Source organism: Pantherophis guttatus, chromosome 15 (genome assembly GCF_059756535.1).
Source record: "Pantherophis guttatus breed Tessera chromosome 15, ASM5975653v1, whole genome shotgun sequence".
Taxonomy (NCBI): Eukaryota; Metazoa; Chordata; class Lepidosauria; order Squamata; family Colubridae; genus Pantherophis; species Pantherophis guttatus.
In genome coordinates, this window is record NC_142077.1 from 1,941,153 (window position 1) to 1,966,427 (window position 25,275).

General features: G+C 34.8%; 1 protein-coding gene across 3 annotated transcripts in view; it reads right to left on the reverse strand.

Annotated features, from left to right (window-relative positions):
* Positions 1-25,275, reverse strand: part of EPHB2 (EPH receptor B2) — a 62,607-nt gene that overhangs the window by 4,714 nt on the left and 32,618 nt on the right. Inside the window, exons 7-15 of one of the 3 annotated variants that reach the window (XM_060684754.2) lie at positions 23,328-23,490; positions 22,640-22,748; positions 21,980-22,086; positions 20,573-20,695; positions 19,288-19,535; positions 18,320-18,535; positions 17,068-17,217; positions 16,026-16,219; positions 14,828-14,983 (exon numbers count right to left, since the gene is read on the reverse strand). In XM_060684754.2, the coding sequence (XP_060540737.2) occupies positions 14,828-14,983; positions 16,026-16,219; positions 17,068-17,217; positions 18,320-18,535; positions 19,288-19,535; positions 20,573-20,695; positions 21,980-22,086; positions 22,640-22,748; positions 23,328-23,490 (1,466 nt within the window). Of the gene's footprint in view, positions 1-14,827; positions 14,984-15,244; positions 15,379-16,025; positions 16,220-17,067; positions 17,218-18,319; positions 18,536-19,287; positions 19,536-20,572; positions 20,696-21,979; positions 22,087-22,639; positions 22,749-23,327; positions 23,491-25,275 lie in introns of those variants that run through there. The other 2 variants (XM_060684756.2, XM_087879240.1) reach the window with 2 other exon arrangements.

A 25,275-nucleotide genomic window follows, 5' to 3' on the forward strand; every position in this document is an offset into this window, starting at 1 on the left:
ACTGTATTTTGTATTGTACTGTATTTTGTATTGTATTGTACTGTATTTTGTTTTGTACTGTATTGTATATTGTATTGTTATGTATTTTGTATTGTATTGTGTATTGTATTGTATTGTGTTGTACTGTACTGTATTGTATTTTGTATTGTTATGTATTTTGTATTGTATTGTATTGAATTTTGTATTGTTTTGTGTATTGTTTTGTGTATTGTTTTGTGTTGTATTCTATTGTACAGTACTGTGATATTGTACTGCATTGTATTTTGCATTGTTTTGTGTATTGTATTGTATGGTGTTGTGCTGTACTGTCTTGTATTTTGTAGTGTTTTGTGTATTTTGTAATGTGTTGTACTGTACTGTATTTTGTATTGTACTGTATTTTGTATTGTATTGTACTGTATTTTGTTTTGTACTGTATTGTATATTGTATTGTTATGTATTTTGTATTGTATTGTGTATTGTATTGTATTGTGTTGTACCTTACTGTATTGTATTTTGTATTGTTGTGAATTTTGTATTGTACTGTCTTGTATTTTGTATTGTTGTGTATTTTGTATTGTACTGTATTGTATTTTGTGTTGTTTTGTGTATTGTATTGTATTGTATTGTATTTTGTATTATTTTGTGTATTGTATTATGTTGTATTGTACTGTACTGTGGTATTGTACTGCGTTGTATTTTGTATTGTTTTGTGTATTGTATTGTATGGTGTTGTGCTGTACTGTCTTGTATTTTGTATTCTTGTGTATTTTGTATTGTACTGTCTTCTATTTTGTATTGTTTTGTGTATTGTATTGTATTGTGTTGTGTTGTACTGAACTGTATTTTGTATCTTACTGTACTGTATTTTTTATTGTACTGTATTTTGTATTGTATTGTACTGTATTTTGTTTTGCACTGTATTGTATATTGTATTGTTATGTATTTTGTATTGTATTGTGTATTGTATTGTATTGTGTTGTACCTTACTGTATTGTATTTTGTATTGTTGTGTATTTTGTATTGTATTGTGTATTGTATTGTATCGTGTTGTACCTTACTGTATTGTATTTTGTATTGTGAATTTTGTATTGTACTGTCTTGTATTTTGTATTGTTGTGTATTTTGTATTGTACTGTATTGTATTTTGTGTTGTTTTGTGTATTGTATTGTATTGTATTTTGTATTATTTTGTGTATTGTATTATGTTGTATTGTACTGTACTGTGGTATTGTACTGCATTGTATTTTGTATTGTTTTGTGTATTGTATTGTATGGTGTTGTGCTGTGCTGTCTTGTATTTTGTATTCTTGTGTATTTTGTATTGTACTGTCTTATATTTTGTATTGTTTTGTGTATTGTATTGTATTGTATTGTGTTGTGTTGTACTGAACTGTATTTTGTATTTTACTGTACTGTATTTTGTATTGTACTGTACTGTATTTTGTATTGTACTGTATTTTGTATTGTATTGTACTGTATTTTGTTTTGCACTGTATTGTATATTGTATTGTTATGTATTTTGTATTGTATTGTGTATTGTATTGTATTGTGTTGTACCTTACTGTATTGTATTTTGTATTGTTGTGTATTTTGTATTGTGCTGTATTGTATTTTGTATTGTTTTGTGTATTGTATTGTATTGTGTTGTACTGTAATGTATTGTATTTTCTATTGTATTGTATTGAATTTTGTATTGTTTTGTGTATTGTTTTGTGTTGTATTCTATTGTACAGTACTGTGATATTGTACTGCATTGTATTTTGCATTGTTTTGTGTATTGTATTGTATTGTGGTGTGCTGTACTGTCTTGTATTTTGTAGTGTTTTGTGTATTTTGTATTGTGTTGTACTGTACTGTATTTTGTATTGTACTGTATTGTATTTTGTACTGTTATGTATTTTGTATTGTATTGCATTGTATTTGGTATTGTACTGTTATGTATTTTGTATTGTTGTGTATTTTGTATTGTATTGTATTTTGTATTGTTGTAAATTTTGTATTGTACTGTCTTGTATTTTGTATTGTTGTGTATTTTGTATTGTACTGTCTTCTATTTTGTATTGTTTTGTGTATTGTATTGTATTGTGTTGTGTTGTACTGAACTGTATTTTGTATCTTACTGTACTGTATTTTTTATTGTACTGTATTTTGTATTGTATTGTACTGTATTTTGTTTTGCACTGTATTGTATATTGTATTGTTATGTATTTTGTATTGTATTGTGTATTGTATTGTATTGTGTTGTACCTTACTGTATTGTATTTTGTATTGTTGTGTATTTTGTATTGTATTGTGTATTGTATTGTATCGTGTTGTACCTTACTGTATTGTATTTTGTATTGTGAATTTTGTATTGTACTGTCTTGTATTTTGTATTGTTGTGTATTTTGTATTGTACTGTATTGTATTTTGTGTTGTTTTGTGTATTGTATTGTATTGTATTTTGTATTATTTTGTGTATTGTATTATGTTGTATTGTACTGTACTGTGGTATTGTACTGCATTGTATTTTGTATTGTTTTGTGTATTGTATTGTATGGTGTTGTGCTGTGCTGTCTTGTATTTTGTATTCTTGTGTATTTTGTATTGTACTGTCTTATATTTTGTATTGTTTTGTGTATTGTATTGTATTGTGTTGTGTTGTACTGAACTGTATTTTTTATTTTACTGTACTGTATTTTGTATTGTACTGTACTGTATTTTGTATTGTACTGTATTTTGTTTTGCACTGTATTGTATATTGTATTGTTATGTATTTTGTATTGTATTGTGTATTGTATTGTATTGTGTTGTACCTTACTGTATTGTATTTTGTATTGTTGTGTATTTTGTATTGTGCTGTATTGTATTTTGTATTGTTTTGTGTATTGTATTGTATTGTGTTGTACTGTAATGTATTGTATTTTCTATTGTATTGTATTGAATTTTGTATTGTTTTGTGTATTGTTTTGTGTTGTATTCTATTGTACAGTACTGTGATATTGTACTGCATTGTATTTTGCATTGTTTTGTGTATTGTATTGTATTGTGGTGTGCTGTACTGTCTTGTATTTTGTAGTGTTTTGTGTATTTTGTAATGTGTTGTACTGTACTGTATTTTGTATTGTACTGTATTGTATTTTGTACTGTTATGTATTTTGTATTGTATTGCATTGTATTTGGTATTGTACTGTTATGTATTTTGTATTGTTGTGTATTTTGTATTGTATTGTATTTTGTATTGTTGTAAATTTTGTATTGTACTGTCTTGTATTTTGTATTGTTGTGTATTTTGTATTGTACTGCATTGTATTTTGTGTTGTTTTGTGTATTGTATTGTATTGTATTTTGTATTATTTTGTGTATTGTATTATGTTGTATTGTACTGTACTGTGGTATTGTACTGCATTGTATTTTATATTGTTTTGTGTATTGTATTGTATGGTGTTGTGCTGTACTGTCTTGTATTTTGTATTCTTGTGTATTTTGTATTGTACTGTCTTATATTTTATATTGTTTTGTGTATTGTATTGTATTGTGTTGTGTTGTACTGAACTGTATTTTGTATTGTACTGTACTGTATTTTGTATTGTACTGTACTGTATTTTGTATTGTACTGTATTTTGTATTGTATTGTACTGTATTTTGTTTTGCACTGAATTGTATATTGTATTGTTATGTATTTTGTATTGTATTGTGTATTGTATTGTATTGTGTTGTACCTTACTGTATTGTATTTTGTATTGTTGTGTATTTTGTATTGTGCTGTATTGTATTTTGTATTGTTTTGTGTATTGTATTGTATTGTGTTGTATTGTACTGTATTGTATTTTGTATTGTTATGTATTTTGTATTGTATTGTATTGAATTTTGTATTGTTTAGTGTATTGTTTTGTGTATTGTTTTGTGTTGTACTGTCTTGTATTTTGTAGTGTTTTGTGTATTTTGTAATGTTGTGTTGTACTGTACTGTATTTTGTATTGTACTGTATTGTATTTTGTACTGTTATGTATTTTGTATTATATTGTATTGTATTTGGTATTGTTTTGTGTATTGCATTGTGTTGTGTTGTACTGAACTGTATTTTGTATTTTACTGTACTGTATTTTGTATTATACTGTACTGTATTTTGTATTGTACTGTATTGTATTTTGTACTGTTATGTATTTTGTATTGTATTGCATTGTATTTGGTATTGTACTGTTATGTATTTTGTATTGTTGTGTATTTTGTATTGTACTGCATTGTATTTTGTGTTGTTTTGTGTATTGTATTGTATTGTATTTTGTATTATTTTGTGTATTGTATTATGTTGTATTGTACTGTACTGTGGTATTGTACTGCATTGTATTTTATATTGTTTTGTGTATTGTATTGTATGGTGTTGTGCTGTACTGTCTTGTATTTTGTAGTGTTTTGTGTATTTTGTAATGTGTTGTACTGTACTGTATTTTGTATTGTACTGTATTGTATTTTGTACTGTTATGTATTTTGTATTGTATTGCATTGTATTTGGTATTGTACTGTTATGTATTTTATATTGTTTTGTGTATTGTATTGTATGGTGTTGTGCTGTACTGTCTTGTATTTTGTATTCTTGTGTATTTTGTATTGTACTGTCTTATATTTTATATTGTTTTGTGTATTGTATTGTATTGTGTTGTGTTGTACTGAACTGTATTTTGTATTTTACTGTACTGTATTTTGTATTGTACTGTACTGTATTTTGTATTGTACTGTATTTTGTATTGTACTGTACTGTATTTTGTTTTGTACTGTATTGTATATTGTATTGTTATGTATTTTGTATTGTATTGTGTATTGTATTGTATTGTGTTGTACCTTACTGTATTGTATTTTGTATTGTTGTGTATTTTGTATTGTGCTGTATTGTATTTTGTATTGTTTTGTGTATTGTATTGTATTGTGTTGTACTGTAATGTATTGTATTTTCTATTGTATTGTATTGAATTTTGTATTGTTTTGTGTATTGTTTTGTGTTGTATTCTATTGTACAGTACTGTGATATTGTACTGCATTGTATTTTGCATTGTTTTGTGTATTGTATTGTATTGTGGTGTGCTGTACTGTCTTGTATTTTGTAGTGTTTTGTGTATTTTGTAATGTGTTGTACTGTACTGTATTTTGTATTGTACTGTATTGTATTTTGTACTGTTATGTATTTTGTATTGTATTGCATTGTATTTGGTATTGTACTGTTATGTATTTTGTATTGTTGTGTATTTTGTATTGTACTGCATTGTATTTTGTGTTGTTTTGTGTATTGTATTGTATTGTATTTTGTATTATTTTGTGTATTGTATTATGTTGTATTGTACTGTACTGTGGTATTGTACTGCATTGTATTTTGTATTGTTTTGTGTATTGTATTGTATGGTGTTGTGCTGTGCTGTCTTGTATTTTGTATTCTTGTGTATTTTGTATTGTACTGTCTTATATTTTGTATTGTTTTGTGTATTGTATTGTATTGTGTTGTGTTGTACTGAACTGTATTTTTTATTTTACTGTACTGTATTTTGTATTGTACTGTACTGTATTTTGTATTGTACTGTATTTTGTTTTGCACTGTATTGTATATTGTATTGTTATGTATTTTGTATTGTATTGTGTATTGTATTGTATTGTGTTGTACCTTACTGTATTGTATTTTGTATTGTTGTGTATTTTGTATTGTGCTGTATTGTATTTTGTATTGTTTTGTGTATTGTATTGTATTGTGTTGTACTGTAATGTATTGTATTTTCTATTGTATTGTATTGAATTTTGTATTGTTTTGTGTATTGTTTTGTGTTGTATTCTATTGTACAGTACTGTGATATTGTACTGCATTGTATTTTGCATTGTTTTGTGTATTGTATTGTATTGTGGTGTGCTGTACTGTCTTGTATTTTGTAGTGTTTTGTGTATTTTGTAATGTGTTGTACTGTACTGTATTTTGTATTGTACTGTATTGTATTTTGTACTGTTATGTATTTTGTATTGTATTGCATTGTATTTGGTATTGTACTGTTATGTATTTTGTATTGTTGTGTATTTTGTATTGTATTGTATTTTGTATTGTTGTAAATTTTGTATTGTACTGTCTTGTATTTTGTATTGTTGTGTATTTTGTATTGTACTGCATTGTATTTTGTGTTGTTTTGTGTATTGTATTGTATTGTATTTTGTATTATTTTGTGTATTGTATTATGTTGTATTGTACTGTACTGTGGTATTGTACTGCATTGTATTTTATATTGTTTTGTGTATTGTATTGTATGGTGTTGTGCTGTACTGTCTTGTATTTTGTATTCTTGTGTATTTTGTATTGTACTGTCTTATATTTTATATTGTTTTGTGTATTGTATTGTATTGTGTTGTGTTGTACTGAACTGTATTTTGTATTGTACTGTACTGTATTTTGTATTGTACTGTACTGTATTTTGTATTGTACTGTATTTTGTATTGTATTGTACTGTATTTTGTTTTGCACTGAATTGTATATTGTATTGTTATGTATTTTGTATTGTATTGTGTATTGTATTGTATTGTGTTGTACCTTACTGTATTGTATTTTGTATTGTTGTGTATTTTGTATTGTGCTGTATTGTATTTTGTATTGTTTTGTGTATTGTATTGTATTGTGTTGTATTGTACTGTATTGTATTTTGTATTGTTATGTATTTTGTATTGTATTGTATTGAATTTTGTATTGTTTAGTGTATTGTTTTGTGTATTGTTTTGTGTTGTACTGTCTTGTATTTTGTAGTGTTTTGTGTATTTTGTAATGTTGTGTTGTACTGTACTGTATTTTGTATTGTACTGTATTGTATTTTGTACTGTTATGTATTTTGTATTATATTGTATTGTATTTGGTATTGTTTTGTGTATTGCATTGTGTTGTGTTGTACTGAACTGTATTTTGTATTTTACTGTACTGTATTTTGTATTATACTGTACTGTATTTTGTATTGTACTGTATTGTATTTTGTACTGTTATGTATTTTGTATTGTATTGCATTGTATTTGGTATTGTACTGTTATGTATTTTGTATTGTTGTGTATTTTGTATTGTACTGCATTGTATTTTGTGTTGTTTTGTGTATTGTATTGTATTGTATTTTGTATTATTTTGTGTATTGTATTATGTTGTATTGTACTGTACTGTGGTATTGTACTGCATTGTATTTTATATTGTTTTGTGTATTGTATTGTATGGTGTTGTGCTGTACTGTCTTGTATTTTGTAGTGTTTTGTGTATTTTGTAATGTGTTGTACTGTACTGTATTTTGTATTGTACTGTATTGTATTTTGTACTGTTATGTATTTTGTATTGTATTGCATTGTATTTGGTATTGTACTGTTATGTATTTTATATTGTTTTGTGTATTGTATTGTATGGTGTTGTGCTGTACTGTCTTGTATTTTGTATTCTTGTGTATTTTGTATTGTACTGTCTTATATTTTATATTGTTTTGTGTATTGTATTGTATTGTGTTGTGTTGTACTGAACTGTATTTTGTATTTTACTGTACTGTATTTTGTATTGTACTGTACTGTATTTTGTATTGTACTGTATTTTGTATTGTACTGTACTGTATTTTGTTTTGTACTGTATTGTATATTGTATTGTTATGTATTTTGTATTGTATTGTGTATTGTATTGTATTGTGTTGTACCTTACTGTATTGTATTTTGTATTGTTGTGTATTTTGTATTGTGCTGTATTGTATTTTGTATTGTTTTGTGTATTGTATTGTATTGTGTTGTACTGTAATGTATTGTATTTTCTATTGTATTGTATTGAATTTTGTATTGTTTTGTGTATTGTTTTGTGTTGTATTCTATTGTACAGTACTGTGATATTGTACTGCATTGTATTTTGCATTGTTTTGTGTATTGTATTGTATTGTGGTGTGCTGTACTGTCTTGTATTTTGTAGTGTTTTGTGTATTTTGTAATGTGTTGTACTGTACTGTATTTTGTATTGTACTGTATTGTATTTTGTACTGTTATGTATTTTGTATTGTATTGCATTGTATTTGGTATTGTACTGTTATGTATTTTGTATTGTTGTGTATTTTGTATTGTACTGCATTGTATTTTGTGTTGTTTTGTGTATTGTATTGTATTGTATTTTGTATTATTTTGTGTATTGTATTATGTTGTATTGTACTGTACTGTGGTATTGTACTGCATTGTATTTTATATTGTTTTGTGTATTGTATTGTATGGTGTTGTGCTGTACTGTCTTGTATTTTGTAGTGTTTTGTGTATTTTGTAATGTGTTGTACTGTACTGTATTTTGTATTGTACTGTATTGTATTTTGTACTGTTATGTATTTTGTATTGTATTGCATTGTATTTGGTATTGTACTGTTATGTATTTTGTATTGTTGTGTATTTTGTATTGTATTGTATTTTGTATTGTTGTAAATTTGGTATTGTACTGTCTTGTATTTTGTATTGTTGTGTATTTTGTATTGTACTGCATTGTATTTTGTGTTGTTTTGTGTATTGTATTGTATTTTGTATTATTTTGTGTATTGTATTATGTTGTATTGTACTGTACTGTGGTATTGTACTGCATTGTATTTTATATTGTTTTGTGTATTGTATTGTATGGTGTTGTGCTGTACTGTCTTGTATTTTGTATTCTTGTGTATTTTGTATTGTACTGTCTTATATTTTATATTGTTTTGTGTATTGTATTGTATTGTGTTGTGTTGTACTGAACTGTATTTTGTATTTTACTGTACTGTATTTTGTATTGTACTGTACTGTATTTTGTATTGTACTGTATTTTGTATTGTACTGTACTGTATTTTGTTTTGTACTGTATTGTATATTGTATTGTTATGTATTTTGTATTGTATTGTGTATTGTATTGTATTGTGTTGTACCTTACTGTATTGTATTTTGTATTGTTGTGAATTTTGTATTGTGCTGTATTGTATTTTGTATTGTTTTGTGTATTGTATTGTATTGTGTTGTATTGTACTGTATTGTATTTTGTATTGTTATGTATTTTGTATTGTATTGTATTGAATTTTGTATTGTTTAGTGTATTGTTTTGTGTATTGTTTTGTGTTGTACTGTCTTGTATTTTGTAGTGTTTTGTGTATTTTGTAATGTTGTGTTGTACTGTACTGTATTTTGTATTGTACTGTATTGTATTTTGTACTGTTATGTATTTTGTATTATATTGTATTGTATTTGGTATTGTTTTGTGTATTGCATTGTGTTGTGTTGTACTGAACTGTATTTTGTATTTTACTGTACTGTATTTTGTATTGTACTGTACTGTATTTTGTATTGTACTGTATTTTGTATTGTATTGTACTGTATTTTGTTTTGTACTGTATTGTATATTGTATTGTTATGTATTTTGTATTGTATTGTGTATTGTATTGTATTGTGTTGTACTGTACTGTATTGTATTTTGTATTGTTATGTATTTTGTATTGTATTGTATTGAATTTTGTATTGTTTTGTGTATTGTTTTGTGTATTGTTTTGTGTTGTATTCTATTGTACAGTACTGTGATATTGTACTGCATTGTATTTTGTATTGTTTTGTGTATTGTATTGTATGGTGTTGTGCTGTACTGTCTTGTATTTTGTAGTGTTTTGTGTATTTTGTAATGTGTTGTACTGTACTGTATTTTGTATTGTACTGTATTGTATTTTGTACTGTTATGTATTTTGTATTGTATTGCATTGTCTTTGGTATTGTACTGTTGTGTATTTTGTATTGTATTGTATTTTGTATTGTTGTAACTTTTGTATTGTACTGTCTTGTATTTTGTATTGTTGTGTATTTTGTATTGTACTGCATTGTATTTTGTGTTGTTTTGTGTATTGTATTGTATTTTGTATTATTTTGTGTATTGTATTATGTTGTATTGTACTGTACTGTGGTATTGTACTGCATTGTATTTTATATTGTTTTGTGTATTGTATTGTATGGTGTTGTGCTGTACTGTCTTGTATTTTGTATTCTTGTGTATTTTGTATTGTACTGTCTTATATTTTATATTGTTTTGTGTATTGTATTGTATTGTGTTGTGTTGTACTGAACTGTATTTTGTATTTTACTGTACTGTATTTTGTATTGTACTGTACTGTATTTTGTATTGTACTGTATTTTGTATTGTACTGTACTGTATTTTGTTTTGTACTGTATTGTATATTGTATTGTTATGTATTTTGTATTGTATTGTGTATTGTATTGTATTGTGTTGTACCTTACTGTATTGTATTTTGTATTGTTGTGTATTTTGTATTGTGCTGTATTGTATTTTGTATTGTTTTGTGTATTGTATTGTATTGTGTTGTACTGTAATGTATTGTATTTTCTATTGTATTGTATTGAATTTTGTATTGTTTTGTGTATTGTTTTGTGTTGTATTCTATTGTACAGTACTGTGATATTGTACTGCATTGTATTTTGCATTGTTTTGTGTATTGTATTGTATTGTGGTGTGCTGTACTGTCTTGTATTTTGTAGTGTTTTGTGTATTTTGTAATGTGTTGTACTGTACTGTATTTTGTATTGTACTGTATTGTATTTTGTACTGTTATGTATTTTGTATTGTATTGCATTGTATTTGGTATTGTACTGTTATGTATTTTGTATTGTTGTGTATTTTGTATTGTACTGCATTGTATTTTGTGTTGTTTTGTGTATTGTATTGTATTGTATTTTGTATTATTTTGTGTATTGTATTATGTTGTATTGTACTGTACTGTGGTATTGTACTGCATTGTATTTTATATTGTTTTGTGTATTGTATTGTATGGTGTTGTGCTGTACTGTCTTGTATTTTGTAGTGTTTTGTGTATTTTGTAATGTGTTGTACTGTACTGTATTTTGTATTGTACTGTATTGTATTTTGTACTGTTATGTATTTTGTATTGTATTGCATTGTATTTGGTATTGTACTGTTATGTATTTTGTATTGTTGTGTATTTTGTATTGTATTGTATTTTGTATTGTTGTAAATTTGGTATTGTACTGTCTTGTATTTTGTATTGTTGTGTATTTTGTATTGTACTGCATTGTATTTTGTGTTGTTTTGTGTATTGTATTGTATTTTGTATTATTTTGTGTATTGTATTATGTTGTATTGTACTGTACTGTGGTATTGTACTGCATTGTATTTTATATTGTTTTGTGTATTGTATTGTATGGTGTTGTGCTGTACTGTCTTGTATTTTGTATTCTTGTGTATTTTGTATTGTACTGTCTTATATTTTATATTGTTTTGTGTATTGTATTGTATTGTGTTGTGTTGTACTGAACTGTATTTTGTATTTTACTGTACTGTATTTTGTATTGTACTGTACTGTATTTTGTATTGTACTGTATTTTGTATTGTACTGTACTGTATTTTGTTTTGTACTGTATTGTATATTGTATTGTTATGTATTTTGTATTGTATTGTGTATTGTATTGTATTGTGTTGTACCTTACTGTATTGTATTTTGTATTGTTGTGAATTTTGTATTGTGCTGTATTGTATTTTGTATTGTTTTGTGTATTGTATTGTGTTGTGTTGTATTGTACTGTATTGTATTTTGTATTGTTATGTATTTTGTATTGTATTGTATTGAATTTTGTATTGTTTAGTGTATTGTTTTGTGTATTGTTTTGTGTTGTACTGTCTTGTATTTTGTAGTGTTTTGTGTATTTTGTAATGTTGTGTTGTACTGTACTGTATTTTGTATTGTACTGTATTGTATTTTGTACTGTTATGTATTTTGTATTATATTGTATTGTATTTGGTATTGTTTTGTGTATTGCATTGTGTTGTGTTGTACTGAACTGTATTTTGTATTTTACTGTACTGTATTTTGTATTGTACTGTACTGTATTTTGTATTGTACTGTATTTTGTATTGTATTGTACTGTATTTTGTTTTGTACTGTATTGTATATTGTATTGTTATGTATTTTGTATTGTATTGTGTATTGTATTGTATTGTGTTGTACTGTACTGTATTGTATTTTGTATTGTTATGTATTTTGTATTGTATTGTATTGAATTTTGTATTGTTTTGTGTATTGTTTTGTGTATTGTTTTGTGTTGTATTCTATTGTACAGTACTGTGATATTGTACTGCATTGTATTTTGTATTGTTTTGTGTATTGTATTGTATGGTGTTGTGCTGTACTGTCTTGTATTTTGTAGTGTTTTGTGTATTTTGTAATGTGTTGTACTGTACTGTATTTTGTATTGTACTGTATTGTATTTTGTACTGTTATGTATTTTGTATTGTATTGCATTGTCTTTGGTATTGTACTGTTGTGTATTTTGTATTGTATTGTATTTTGTATTGTTGTAACTTTTGTATTGTACTGTCTTGTATTTTGTATTGTTGTGTATTTTGTATTGTACTGCATTGTATTTTGTGTTGTTTTGTGTATTGTATTGTATTTTGTATTATTTTGTGTATTGTATTATGTTGTATTGTACTGTACTGTGGTATTGTACTGCATTGTATTTTATATTGTTTTGTGTATTGTATTGTATGGTGTTGTGCTGTACTGTCTTGTATTTTGTATTCTTGTGTATTTTGTATTGTACTGTCTTATATTTTATATTGTTTTGTGTATTGTATTGTATTGTGTTGTGTTGTACTGAACTGTATTTTGTATTTTACTGTACTGTATTTTGTATTGTACTGTACTGTATTTTGTATTGTACTGTATTTTGTATTGTACTGTACTGTATTTTGTTTTGTACTCTATTGTATATTGTATTGTTATGTATTTTGTATTGTATTGTGTATTGTATTGTATTGTGTTGTACCTTACTGTATTGTATTTTGTATTGTTGTGTATTTTGTATTGTACTGTATTGTATTTTGTGTTGTTTTGTGTATTGTATTGTATTGTATTGTATTTTGTATTATTTTGTGTATTGTATTATGTTGTATTGTACTGTACTGTGGTATTGTACTGCATTGTATTTTGTATTGTTTTGTGTATTGTATTCTATTGTGTTGTGTTGTACTGAACTGTATTTTGTATCTTACTGTACTGTATTTTTTATTGTACTGTATTTTGTATTGTATTGTACTGTATTTTGTTTTGCACTGTATTGTATATTGTATTGTTATGTATTTTGTATTGTATTGTGTATTGTATTGTATTGTGTTGTACCTTACTGTATTGTATTTTGTATTGTTGTGTATTTTGTATTGTATTGTGTATTGTATTGTATTGTGTTGTACCTTACTGTATTGTATTTTGTATTGTTGTGAATTTTGTATTGTACTGTCTTGTATTTTGTATTGTTGTGTATTTTGTATTGTACTGTATTGTATTTTGTGTTGTTTTGTGTATTGTATTGTATTGTATTTTGTATTATTTTGTGTATTGTATTATGTTGTATTGTACTGTACTGTGGTATTGTACTGCATTGTATTTTGTATTGTTTTGTGTATTGTATTGTATGGTGTTGTGCTGTGCTGTCTTGTATTTTGTATTCTTGTGTATTTTGTATTGTACTGTCTTATATTTTGTATTGTTTTGTGTATTGTATTGTATTGTGTTGTGTTGTACTGAACTGTATTTTGTATTTTACTGTACTGTATTTTGTATTGTACTGTACTGTATTTTGTATTGTACTGTATTTTGTATTGTATTGTACTGTATTTTGTTTTGCACTGTATTGTATATTGTATTGTTATGTATTTTGTATTGTATTGTGTATTGTATTGTATTGTGTTGTACCTTACTGTATTGTATTTTGTATTGTTGTGTATTTTGTATTGTGCTGTATTGTATTTTGTATTGTTTTGTGTATTGTATTGTATTGTGTTGTACTGTACTGTATTGTATTTTCTATTGTATTGTATTGAATTTTGTATTGTTTTGTGTATTGTTTTGTGTTGTATTCTATTGTACAGTACTGTGATATTGTACTGCATTGTATTTTGCATTGTTTTGTGTATTGTATTGTATTGTGCTGTGCTGTGCTGTCTTGTATTTTGTAGTGTTTTGTGTATTTTGTAATGTTGTGTTGTACTGTACTGTATTTTGTATTGTACTGTATTGTATTTTGTACTGTTATGTATTTTGTATTGTATTGTATTGTGTTGTACCTTACTGTATTGTATTTTGTATTGTTTTGTATTTTGTATTGTACTGTATTTTGTATTGTATTGTACTGTATTTTGTTTTGTACTGTATTGTATATTGTATTGTTATGTATTTTGTACTGTACTGTATTTTGTATTGTATTGTACTGTATTTTGTTTTGTACTGTATTGTATATTGTATTGTTATGTATTTTGTACTGTATTGTACTGTATTTTGTATTGTTGTGAATTTTGTATTGTACTGTCTTGTATTTTGTATTGTTATGTATTTTGTATTGTATTGTACTGTACTGTGGTATTGTACTGTATTGTATTTTATATTGTTTTGTGTATTTTGTATTCTACTGTACTGTATTTTGTACTGTTGTGAATTTTTTATTGTACTGTATTGTATTTTGTATTGTTTTGTGTTTTGTATTGTGCTGTATTCCATTCCATTCCATCATACTTTATCTTTATTTTATTTCCTTATTTTATTTATGATTCTATTTTACAGGTAGTCCTCGACTTACAACCAGAACTGGGGACCCCCCCAACGTTTCTGTGGTTAAGCAAGACATTTGCCCCCCACCCCCGTTTTACAACCATCCTTACCCCTGCTATTCAGCACATCTCTGCACTTCTTCCATTAGTCCCGCGGTTGCTAAGTGAATCTGACTGCCCCACCGACCCTAAACGAATTGTTGTAAGTCGAGAATTACCCATATTTGATATTTATGTGAGGAAATATTTTACAATTTTAATGTTTGGTGTTCTTACTCCATCGTCATCTGGGAAACTAAGTCGAAACTGGAGAACCCGTTGCTGGCAAAATTCTCTTTGTACTGGCCCATCTTGATGGCTTCCAGCCATTCATCAACAGTATTGAAACTGGAATAATCTGGAATCGTCCGGTCCAGCAAAGGAAGATTAATCCTGCAAGGTTAATCAAATTAAAATCCATTTCAATTTCAATTTGCCACCAGGCACAGGTAGTCCTCGACTTATGGTTGCAATTTCTGTCACTAAGTGAGACATTTGCTAAGGGCCTTCTGCCCCATTTTTACGACCGTTTCCTGCCACCGTTGTTAAGTGAATCCCTGCGGTTGAGATGCTCGTCACACAGTTGTTAAATGAACCCGGCTTCCCCACAGACTTCGGTCGCTAAAAGGGGATCGTGTGTCCCTACGACCGTCATAAATATGAACCAGGACCGCGGGGAGGCTGCGACGATCGTAAGTGTGGTGGAAAAAACGGTCGTACGTCCCTTTCTTCAGGGATGTTGTGACTTCAAACGGTCACTAAGCGAAGCGTTGTAAGTCGAAGACTACCTACACAATTGAACCAAACAAGAGAAATGAAAGATGTCACGGACTGAACACACTGAATGCCAAGAGAAGCTGTAGATATTTGGGGAAAATTTCTAGAAATTCAACAAATTCTAGAAATTGTGGCCTCTCAGGGCAAAACAGAAGGTGTGTGTGTGTGTGTGTGTGTGTGTGTGTGTGTGTGTAGTTTAAGGGGGAGAACCTTATTCCAGGTTTATCCCAACCTTGGTGACTCTCTTCAATACAGATATTACTAAACCCTTGGTAGATCTCCATGTTGGACCTCCAGCCAACCCACGTGAAGGAAGGTCCTTCAACCAATGAAGAAGACACAAACTCTTCTCCATGATCAAAGTCCAAGAGTTTGCTTCCAAGGAAGGTTCTCCAACCAGTGAAGAAGACTCAAAGTCTTCTCCATGATCAAAGTCTGTGAGTTTGCTTCCAAGGAAGGTCCTTCAACCAATGTTGAAGACTCAAAGTCTTCTCCATAATCAAAGTCTGAGAGTTTGCTTCCAAGGAAGGTCCTTCAACCAGTGAAGAAGACACAAAGTCTTCTCCATGGTCCAAGTCCAAGAGTTTGCTTCCAAGGAAGGTCCCTCAACCAACGAAGAAGACACAAAGCATCAATGTCCGAGAGTTTGCTTCCTTACCCTGAGGAAAGGGGTGCCATGGCTTTCAGGCTGTTGGGGTTTCGGATCATCTTGTCTAGGGTGTTGACAATCTGTCCGAATTTCGGCCGGTGGTTGCGGTCCTTCTGCCAGCAGTCCAGCATGAGCTGATGGAGAGCGCTCGGACAATCCATGGGCGGTGGTAATCGGTAGTCTTGCTCAATCGCATTGATTACCTGCCAATGAATGATCCATAATTTTACACCTCTTGAACCCTGTGTGAATTTTACGCTCATTGCTCCCGGCTTATTGTTATTTTGGTTCTACAGCTAGTTCTCGATTTAGGACTGTTCTAAGTTATGACTGATCCAAAAAAGAAGACTTGCAACCCAAAGTTACAACCATTGGGCCCCCTCCATGGTTGTAACTAACCTTTGGGTCATACGTCGAGGACTATCTGTATTTCCAAAAGAGAATCAGCTGCACTCATCCACCATTTCATTGTATAAGAAGGGTTTTGGCAAGTTTGGAGAGAAAGGGATCTGAATAAAGGAGACTATGTGTAGCTCAGGGGTGAAATGAGGGGTATTTGGGGCTCACTTGAGCCTGCTTGTTGTTTGAAAGGGATTTGAGAACAAGAATTGCTCAAAATATAATGTTCAACCCTAGGAAGGCCCCAAATTTGTCCTCCAGCTTTGAGGACCATCTACTCTTTCAGACTTGCAAAATTGTATTGTTTGAAGACCAGTTGAAGTTATCTAAAAGAGAGGTTAGCTGGTGGAAAATGGTGCTTTAGACAACAAATTCCACCAAATTCCATCCAACCATTATTATGGCCAGAACCAGCATAGTTTAGATGAGAAAGAATTTGAGTTAGGAGAAACATTTGAGATTAAGGCCTCCTAGAAACATTGGAAGAATTCTCACAAGGGTTCCTTCTTCCTTTTTCCATAAGCAACCCATAATTTTCCATAAGAAACCCTCATTTTCTGCTCCCTATGTCTACAAGACATGCCATCATCAGAAGTTCCATCCATCTACAACCCCAAAGGTATTCCTCAGATGTTTCAAAGCTGTGACTTACGTCCTGATTGGTCATATCCCAATAAGGCCTCTCCCCGTAGGACGTTACTTCCCACATGACGATTCCATAGCTCCACACATCGCTGGCAGAAGTGAACTTTCGATACTGGATGGCCTCAGGCGCCGTCCAACGGATCGGGATCTTTCCACCCTGTGAAGAGAAGGAGAAGAATTGGGTTTGAGAAGGATTGGATGTCCTACAGCAGGAGTCTCCAACCTTGGCAACGTTAAGAGCTGTGGACTTCAACTCCCCGGAATTCTGAAAGTTGAAGTCCACAAGTCTTAACTTGGTCAAGATTGGAGACCGCCCTGTCCTACAGTACTTGTCTTCTGAAGAAGGGACAAGGATTGGGTCTCTTCGTTGTACGAGGAGAAAGATTTATGAGGAAGGATGGTCCAAGCAGACCACTTCCTGAAGGAACTTCTTCTCAGCCGTTCCAAGGCTGTGAGTTGAGACTCCAAACCCCATGAGCCACTTGGACTTGGGAGAAACTGAAGGGGGAAGTCATCTGATCACACAATCGCCACAACTTGTCTTGAGGACAAAGTCCTTGGTATCTTCAGGGATGTAAGACCTTCACTGAGTGGAGGTGTCAGTCCATAACCTGGCCCATATCAGTCCTTCTGGACTACAGTTCCCATGGAGGGCTGGAAAGGGTCATTTAAGTCATCTAGAGAGGGCCAGATCATTAGAAGTGGCCAGTCTGACACCTGAAGGCCTCAGGTCATCTCTGTTGTGGCCCGCCGGCCCATCCAGCAGCCAAATCAGAGGAGGAGGAGGAGGCGTGGGAGTCGGGGTCAGCCTCAAGGCAACCTGTGAGCTCTGAGGGGGAAGAGGGAGTGGAGCTGTCAGAGAGAGGGGGGGGATAGAGGAGAAGCCTGGGCCATCCGTCAGCCCTCCGATGAGAGTCAACAGCCCCCAGGTCTGGAGGTGGCTGATGAGGAAGAGGAAGAACAGCTGGGTCCAGTGCCTGATTCGCAGATGCTCAGAAGGCAGAGGAGAGGAGAGCAGTGGAAATCTATAGGCCGGTCCTTGGGACGAAAGAGCCAGCGATGCTAGCGAAGCCCCACATTAGCTCTGGGGATAAAAGGCAGGGGGCAGAGATGAATAGGTGTGGCAGACAACTAGTCATCTCCCCGACGGACGGACCTGTTAGCAGAAGGTGTTAAGTGGCAAATCCTGGTTTGTCCCTTGACTTATCTCAGTTACCTTTCAAAGTCTTGGCCCACCAGCCCTCCTTCCACCCTCTTACCAGAGCGCTGGTGTAGGTGGGGTCCGAGGTGTCATCCTCCAAGAAGCGGGAGAGGCCGAAGTCCGAAACTTTGCAGACCAGGTTGCTGTTCACCAAAATGTTGCGTGCTGCCAAGTCGCGGTGGACGTAGTTCATATCCGCCAGGTACTTCATGCCAGCCGCGATGCCCCTGAGCATGCCCACCAGCTGGATGACGGTAAACTGCCCATCGTTTTGCTGAAGAGAAGGACAGGAAAAAGGGGTGTGAGATTCCAGGACAGGTGAAGGGAGGTGTGATCTGGCCACTGGGGTCGACGATCTCCTGGCCAGGAGACATGATTTCCTCAAAAATAAGTGCTCCTCAACCTTCTCTTCTTGATTCATTTGACTGACTTCAAAACATCGGAAGAGAGCTGGAAGGGACTCTGGAGGTCCTCCGGTCCAACCCCCTGCTCAAGCAGTAGACCCTCGACCATATCAATCAATCAATCAATCAATCAATCAATCAATCAGAATAGAACTGGAAGGGGCCTTGGAGGTCTTCTAGTCAAACCCTAGATCGTGTCAATCAATCAATCAATCAATCAGAACAGAGCTGGAAGGGGCCTTGGAGGTCTTCTAGTCAAACCCTAGATCGTGTCAATCAATCAATCAATCAGAACAGAGCTGGAAGGGGCCTTGGAGATTTTCTAGTCCACCCTCCAGGTCAAGCAGGAGATCCTAGATCATATCAATCAATCAATCAATCAAAATAAAGCTGGAAGGGGCCTTGGAGGTCTTCTAGTCCAACCCCCAGGTCAAGCAGAAGAGTCTAGATCATATCAATCAATCAATCAATCAATCAATCAATCAGAACAGAGCTAGAAGGGGCCTTGGAGATTTTCTAGTCCAACCTCCAGGTCAAGCAGAAGAGCCTAGATCATATCAATCAATCAATCAATCAATCAATCAGAACTGCCGCACCTCCCCTTGGGGGGGGTGGTCCTTACCCGAAGGAAGGAATCCAACGAGCCGTTCTCCATGAATTCGGTGACTATCATAACGGGGGGGCTCTTCGTCACCACCCCCTCCAGGTGGATGACGTTGGGGTGGTCGAACTGACCCATGATGCTGGCTTCGCTCAGGAAGTCCCTCCGCTGTTTCTCGGTGTACCCCGATTTCAAGGTCTTGATGGCTACGAAACTCTCCCTTTTCCCCGGCAACTTCAGGTGGCCGCTGCAGACCTCGCCAAATTCTCCTGGGGTGGGGGGGAGGAGGAGGGGGGAGGCAGAAAAAGGCATTTATTTCCCCTGAAAACCCACGTGTCTACATTTTAGGATTGAACTGGGGGGGGTCCTTGGTGCTCCATTAGCTTGAGGGGTGTGGGGAGTTTGCAGACATTTAATGACCGAACTAGGGAATATTATCAGTGCTAGAAGGGAGTGAGGTTTGCAGAGAGGCCAAGAAGGAGGAGGAAGACTGTGGGGTCCTCTCTGAGCTTGCTTGTTTTCTTGCGAGACGTTTCACGACCCAGCTAGATAAGATCATCAGTGCTAGAACTAAATGGGATTAGAGGAGGAGGAGAGGAGGAGGAGGAGGAGGTGGTGGAGGAGAGGATTGTGGGGTCCTTGGTTCTCTCTTAAGTTTTCTAGTTTTCTTGTAGACATTTCATTACCTGAATAGGTAACATCATCAATGCTAGAAGGGAGTAGGGTTTGCAAGGAGGAGGAGGAGGAGGAGAAGGAGGAAGAGGAGGAGGAAAAGGGGAAGAGGAAGAAGGAAAGAGAAGGAACAAAGGGGAAGAATGGAGGAGGAGAAGGAGAAGGAAGAAGAGAAGGGGGAAATGAAGGAGGAAGGAGAAGGAGTGGAGGAAGAAAGGAGGAGGAGGAGGAGGAGGATTGAGGGGTCCTTGGTGCTGTCTAAGTTTGCTAGTTTTCTTCCAGACGTCTCATTACCCGAATAGGTAACTTCATCAATGCTAGAAGGGAGTAAGGTTTGCAGGGAGGAGGAGGAAGCGGGAGAGGAGGGGGGAAGGAGAAGAGGAGGAGGAGGAAGAAGAAAAAGAGGAGGATTATGGACTCCTTGGTTGGAAGTTTTCTTGCAGGTGTTTAATTAACCAAACGAGGCAACCTCATCCTGATGATGTTCCCTAGTTGGGTCGTGAAACGTCTTCGAGAAAACCCCCAAGTTCAGAGACCAGCGAGGACCCTTAATTTTTTCAGTTCCGTCTAAAAAAGCTCAGTGCAAAACAGATCAATCACCCGGAGCACCCCGAGTTCCTGAAGTTGGCCTTACCTGCCCCGATCACCTGTTCGATTTTCACGCACGAGATGTCAATCTCCTTCGCAAATTCTCGGACGGCTTCGTTGGGATCCTCGTAGGTGAAGGGATCAATGTAGATTTTCATCCCCGGAGTAACTACTCAAAGGAGAAGAAGCCCATATGGGTCATTTGCTCAACCCTTGATGCTCCAGTTTAAGGGGGGGGAGTTCTGCATCCACAACAACAATCCTGTGCGGTAGGCCAGGATAAGATTGGGCACATTGGGGAAGATCAATTGAGCTTAACCGGGAGATTGCAAGCTGGCTAGTTCTTAACCCTCTTTCACAGAGGAAAAGCCAGCGCCCAATGGTGGTTTGGTGTCACACCAAGTGTGTTTTTATAATCCTGGTTAAACCCCGCCCCCGAACCTCATCTCACCAATCAAAACCCAAGCAGGGCGCAACAACTAGTGCTCTACTTATGGCCACAGTTCAGATAGATAGATAGATAGATAGATAGATAGATAGATAGATAGATAGATAGATAGATAGATGATAGATAGATAGATAGATAGATAGGATAGATTAGATATGGAAGATAGATATGAATAGATAAATAGAAGATAGGTAGATTAGATAGATAGACAGATGAAGATAGATAGATAGATAGATAGATAGATAGATAGATAGATAGATAGGTAGATTAGATAGATAGACAGATGAAGATAGATAGATAGATAGATAGATAGATAGATAGATAGATAGAGATAGATAAAAGAGATAGAGATAGATAGAGATAGAAGATAGATAGATATAAATAGAAGATAGATGACACAGATAGAGAGATATAGAGATAGATAAAAGAAAGAGAGAGAGAGAAAATAGAGAGATAGAGAGATAGAAGATAGATAGATATAATTAGATAGAACATAGATAGATGACAGATAGAGAGATAGAGATAGATAAAAGAGATAGATAGCTAGATAGATAGATAGAGCAATAGAAGATAGATAGATAAATATAAATAGATAGAAGATAGATAGATGACAGATAGATAGATAGATAGATAGATAGATAAAAAAGATAGAAGATAGATAGATAGAGTTAGAGAGATAGAAGATAGAGAGATATAAATAGATAGATAGAAGATAGATAGATGACAGATAGATAGATAGATAGATAGATAGATAGATAGATAGATAGATATAGATAGATCGACCCCAGCGCCGTTGGAGCATTGAACCATCACTAAACGAAATTTCTGTGGCTTCCGTGGGACGGAGACAATGGGGGACGGGGGTGGGATGGGGTGTTTGTCCATGGCTGTGCAGGTTATCGCACCGACGTCAACCCGCTTGGGGAGTGAACGCTGCTCCTCCCTCCTGCCTGCCCCCCTGAACGCCCCCCGCCTTGCCCCCCTCCCCCAATAACCTATACATACTGTGGCCGCTGGTGTAATGCTGGAGCTTGTCGGTGTATTCCGAGTCGTTGCGCTCGAAGCCATGCCGTCTGGAAGGAGAGCAGCGTGCTGAACGGTAGGCAGACGGACTAGCAGAGCAGGGGGGCAAGGCTGGGATTCAGCAGTCTGTCCCCCCCTTCCCCACCGACGCCCCCTTAAGCCCTTCCTGCCTCCCCCACCTCCACCCCTTGCCCCGCGAGACTCAGCCGGTTCCCAAGTTGTAACTGTCGCAAGCAAAATCCGGCGAGGTTATGCGCGGACATCGGGGTGCCATTAACGAGCTTGCCCGATCCAACATGCATGCCCCCCCCACCGTAAGCTCGCGGATACGTAGAAGATAGAACCCGAGGGATGGAGGGGACCTCAGAGGTCCTCCAGTCCAACCCTCAAGGCAGGAGACGCATTCGGGGCAAACGGCTGTCCACTCTCTTCTTGAAAATATAATCTTATATAATCTTATAATCTTCCTGGGGACAGCCAGGAAGCTGGAGTAGAAAGGGGGAAAGCCAAACCACAAACGGGACCCCCCCCCAAAAATGCAGGATATTCTAACCGTATTCTGAGATGATCCAGAAAAACAGAAGCCGGTTTAGAATATTCTGGCTTTTTTTTGAAAATCCCTCATTCCGGATTTCTGCCTACCTGTTGCAAACCAGGATGATAACCACCAAAGCGATGAGGAAGACAAGACCGGCCGCCGAGGAACCGATAATCAAAGGGAGCTTCTCCTGAATGCTGGTTTGATACTCGGCTGGAACGACGCGCAGAAAAAGAAAATGAAAGTCAGCCAGGTGCTACCTGCAAGGCGGGCCTCGGCAGAGAGCTGTTCCAGCTAGCTAGGAAGTCTTAGGAAAGGGAAGGTCAGGAGGGACCCAGGAGGTCATCCAGTCCAACCTCCATGCTCGGTGCAGGATTTTTAAATGAGTTCATGAAATCCTTATGGGAAAAGGTTGAAAGGATCCCGGGAGGTCATTCAGTCCAACCCCATGCTAGGTACAGGATTTTTAAATGGGATAACGAAATCCTTGTGGGAAAAAGTTGCCAGGGACCTGGGAGGTCATCCAGCCCAACCCCCATGCCGAGTCCAGAAACCCATTGATAAATCATTGACTTTGCTCGTCAGAAGGTCACAAAAAGGGATGACGGGATCCCACCCCCTCCCAGGATATGGCAACGGTCATAACCATGAGTCAGTTGCCAAGCATCCGAATTTTGATCGCATGACACACGGGGATAGGCCGCGACGGTCGTGAAGTGCTGTTGTAACTTTGAACGGTCACTAAATGAACAATTGGGGAGGGGGCAGGGGGCGGGACCCCCTGCTACTCACCTTCCGTCATCGTCTGGAAGTACATTTTCCCGCTGTAGCGTCCGTAGCCGGCCACTGTGCGAGCTCGCACCTGAAAGACGTAAATGGTTCCGGCTTTGAGGTTGGGGACGGTCACTGTATTGGTGAAGCTCTTGACCGCCGTGGCGTTGAACTCGCTCAGATCCTACGGGGGAAGAAAAAATAGCGACAACGGTTATTCCGGTAAAAGGAGGAAAAGAATGGAGAAGGGGACATAATCTTCTGCCAGAAAATAACATGGCTTGGGTTTCATCTAGCTTTGCCCCATCCCCACCCTTTCCGAATAGATAAGGCAGCATGGGGCAGAAAAATCAGAACCTTGGAATTTGGAGGGGTCCCCGGGAGGTCATCCAGCCCAACCCCGACTCAGTGGAAAAATACAAAGTGATATATATTGAGTCCACCGCCGGCTTAATCCCGTGAAGGGAGCCTATTTGTTTGTTTTTCCTCTGGGACAATCTTGGGAAAATCCTGGCCCTTTTTTTCTTAAGCATAGAATTTTATTGGTAAACATGTGTTTGAACCTTGTACGTTGATGTGGACTATAGACTAGATTCCAAAACGATCGGTTTCACCAAGGCCCCGAGATTAGTGCCTAAACCACATCACAATGGCACCACAATCCTAGCAAATTTTCCAACCGACATTTGCAAAAACGACAGTCTTGCTAAAAGGGCAAACACAACCTGGGTTTGTGTATGTGTGTAGATTTGCAAAAAGAAAAGAAAAAAGGGGGGGGGAAACATTGGAAAAATAGGAACGTTTCTCTTTTTTGCTGTGAGGAAGCCGGGCAGGGGGGGAAAAAGAGACTGCCAAATTCTGCAAAACAGCAGGATAAATTATGCAGCCTCAGCTGCCCCCGAACCCCCCTCCCCGAGTTGGTTTTTCTCCTGGCAATTGGAAAATAGGTCACCGAACGAATTATGCAGCTTTTGTAATCTCCGATGGGGAGGGTGCGTGGTGTCTCCATTTAAACACGATTTTAATTAGCCTTAAAAAAAAAATACACATCCTCGTGTCCAAAATCTATTTATTTCCTCGTGCAAATGGGGAAATCTTCCGTACCGTCCCCGGATAAACGTGGATTAATTCAGTAAACGTGTTTAAACACGAATGGCGGGCAGGATCTTTTATGGTCCATGTGAGATTATCTCCGTACGTCTCAAAATTGCTTTCCCCCAAAATAAACTGGACTTCCTTGGTTGTTGGGTTTTTTTTTCCCTTGAAAACATTTCGCTTCTCCTCCAAGAAGCTTCTTCAGTTCCCAGGAGTTTTGAAGAAGCTTCTTAGACTTTCCTGGACTTTCTGGTTTTTGTTTTGAAGATGTTTCACTTTTCCTCTAAGAAGCTTCTTCAGTTCCCAGAAGCTTCAGAAGACATTCTGAAGAAGCTTGAGGAGAAGCGAAATATTTTCAAGGAAAAAAAAAGAAGAAACTCCAGCTTACTTTTGGAACAAAGCACCTTTGGGACAACCATGATGGTATTTTTTTCTGGACTTTCTGGTTTTTGTTTTGAAGACGTTTCGCTTCTCATCCGAGAAGCTTCCTCAGTTCTGACCAAATGGTGAGGAATGGAAGGATTGATATTCCTTGCCGACAGCTGATCATTTGCATTCTTTTTAGCAAGCTCTGTTGAGGCCCCTTGGAGATTTATCGGTGTCCTCGTGGATCACCTGAGTTGTGCAAATGGGTGTGCAGCACTTCCACAGCACTCCCAAGAAAGTTCCACACCCATTTGCACGACTCAGATGACCCGGAAGACACCGATAAATCTCCAAGGGGCGTCAAGGGCTCTCTAAAAAGAATGCAAATGACCAGCTGTCTTCAAGGAATAGAAATCCTTCCATTCCTCGCCATTCGGTCAGAGTTGAAGAAGCTTCTCGGATGAGCAGCGAAATGTCTTCAAAGAAAAATCAGAAAGTCCCAGTTGCC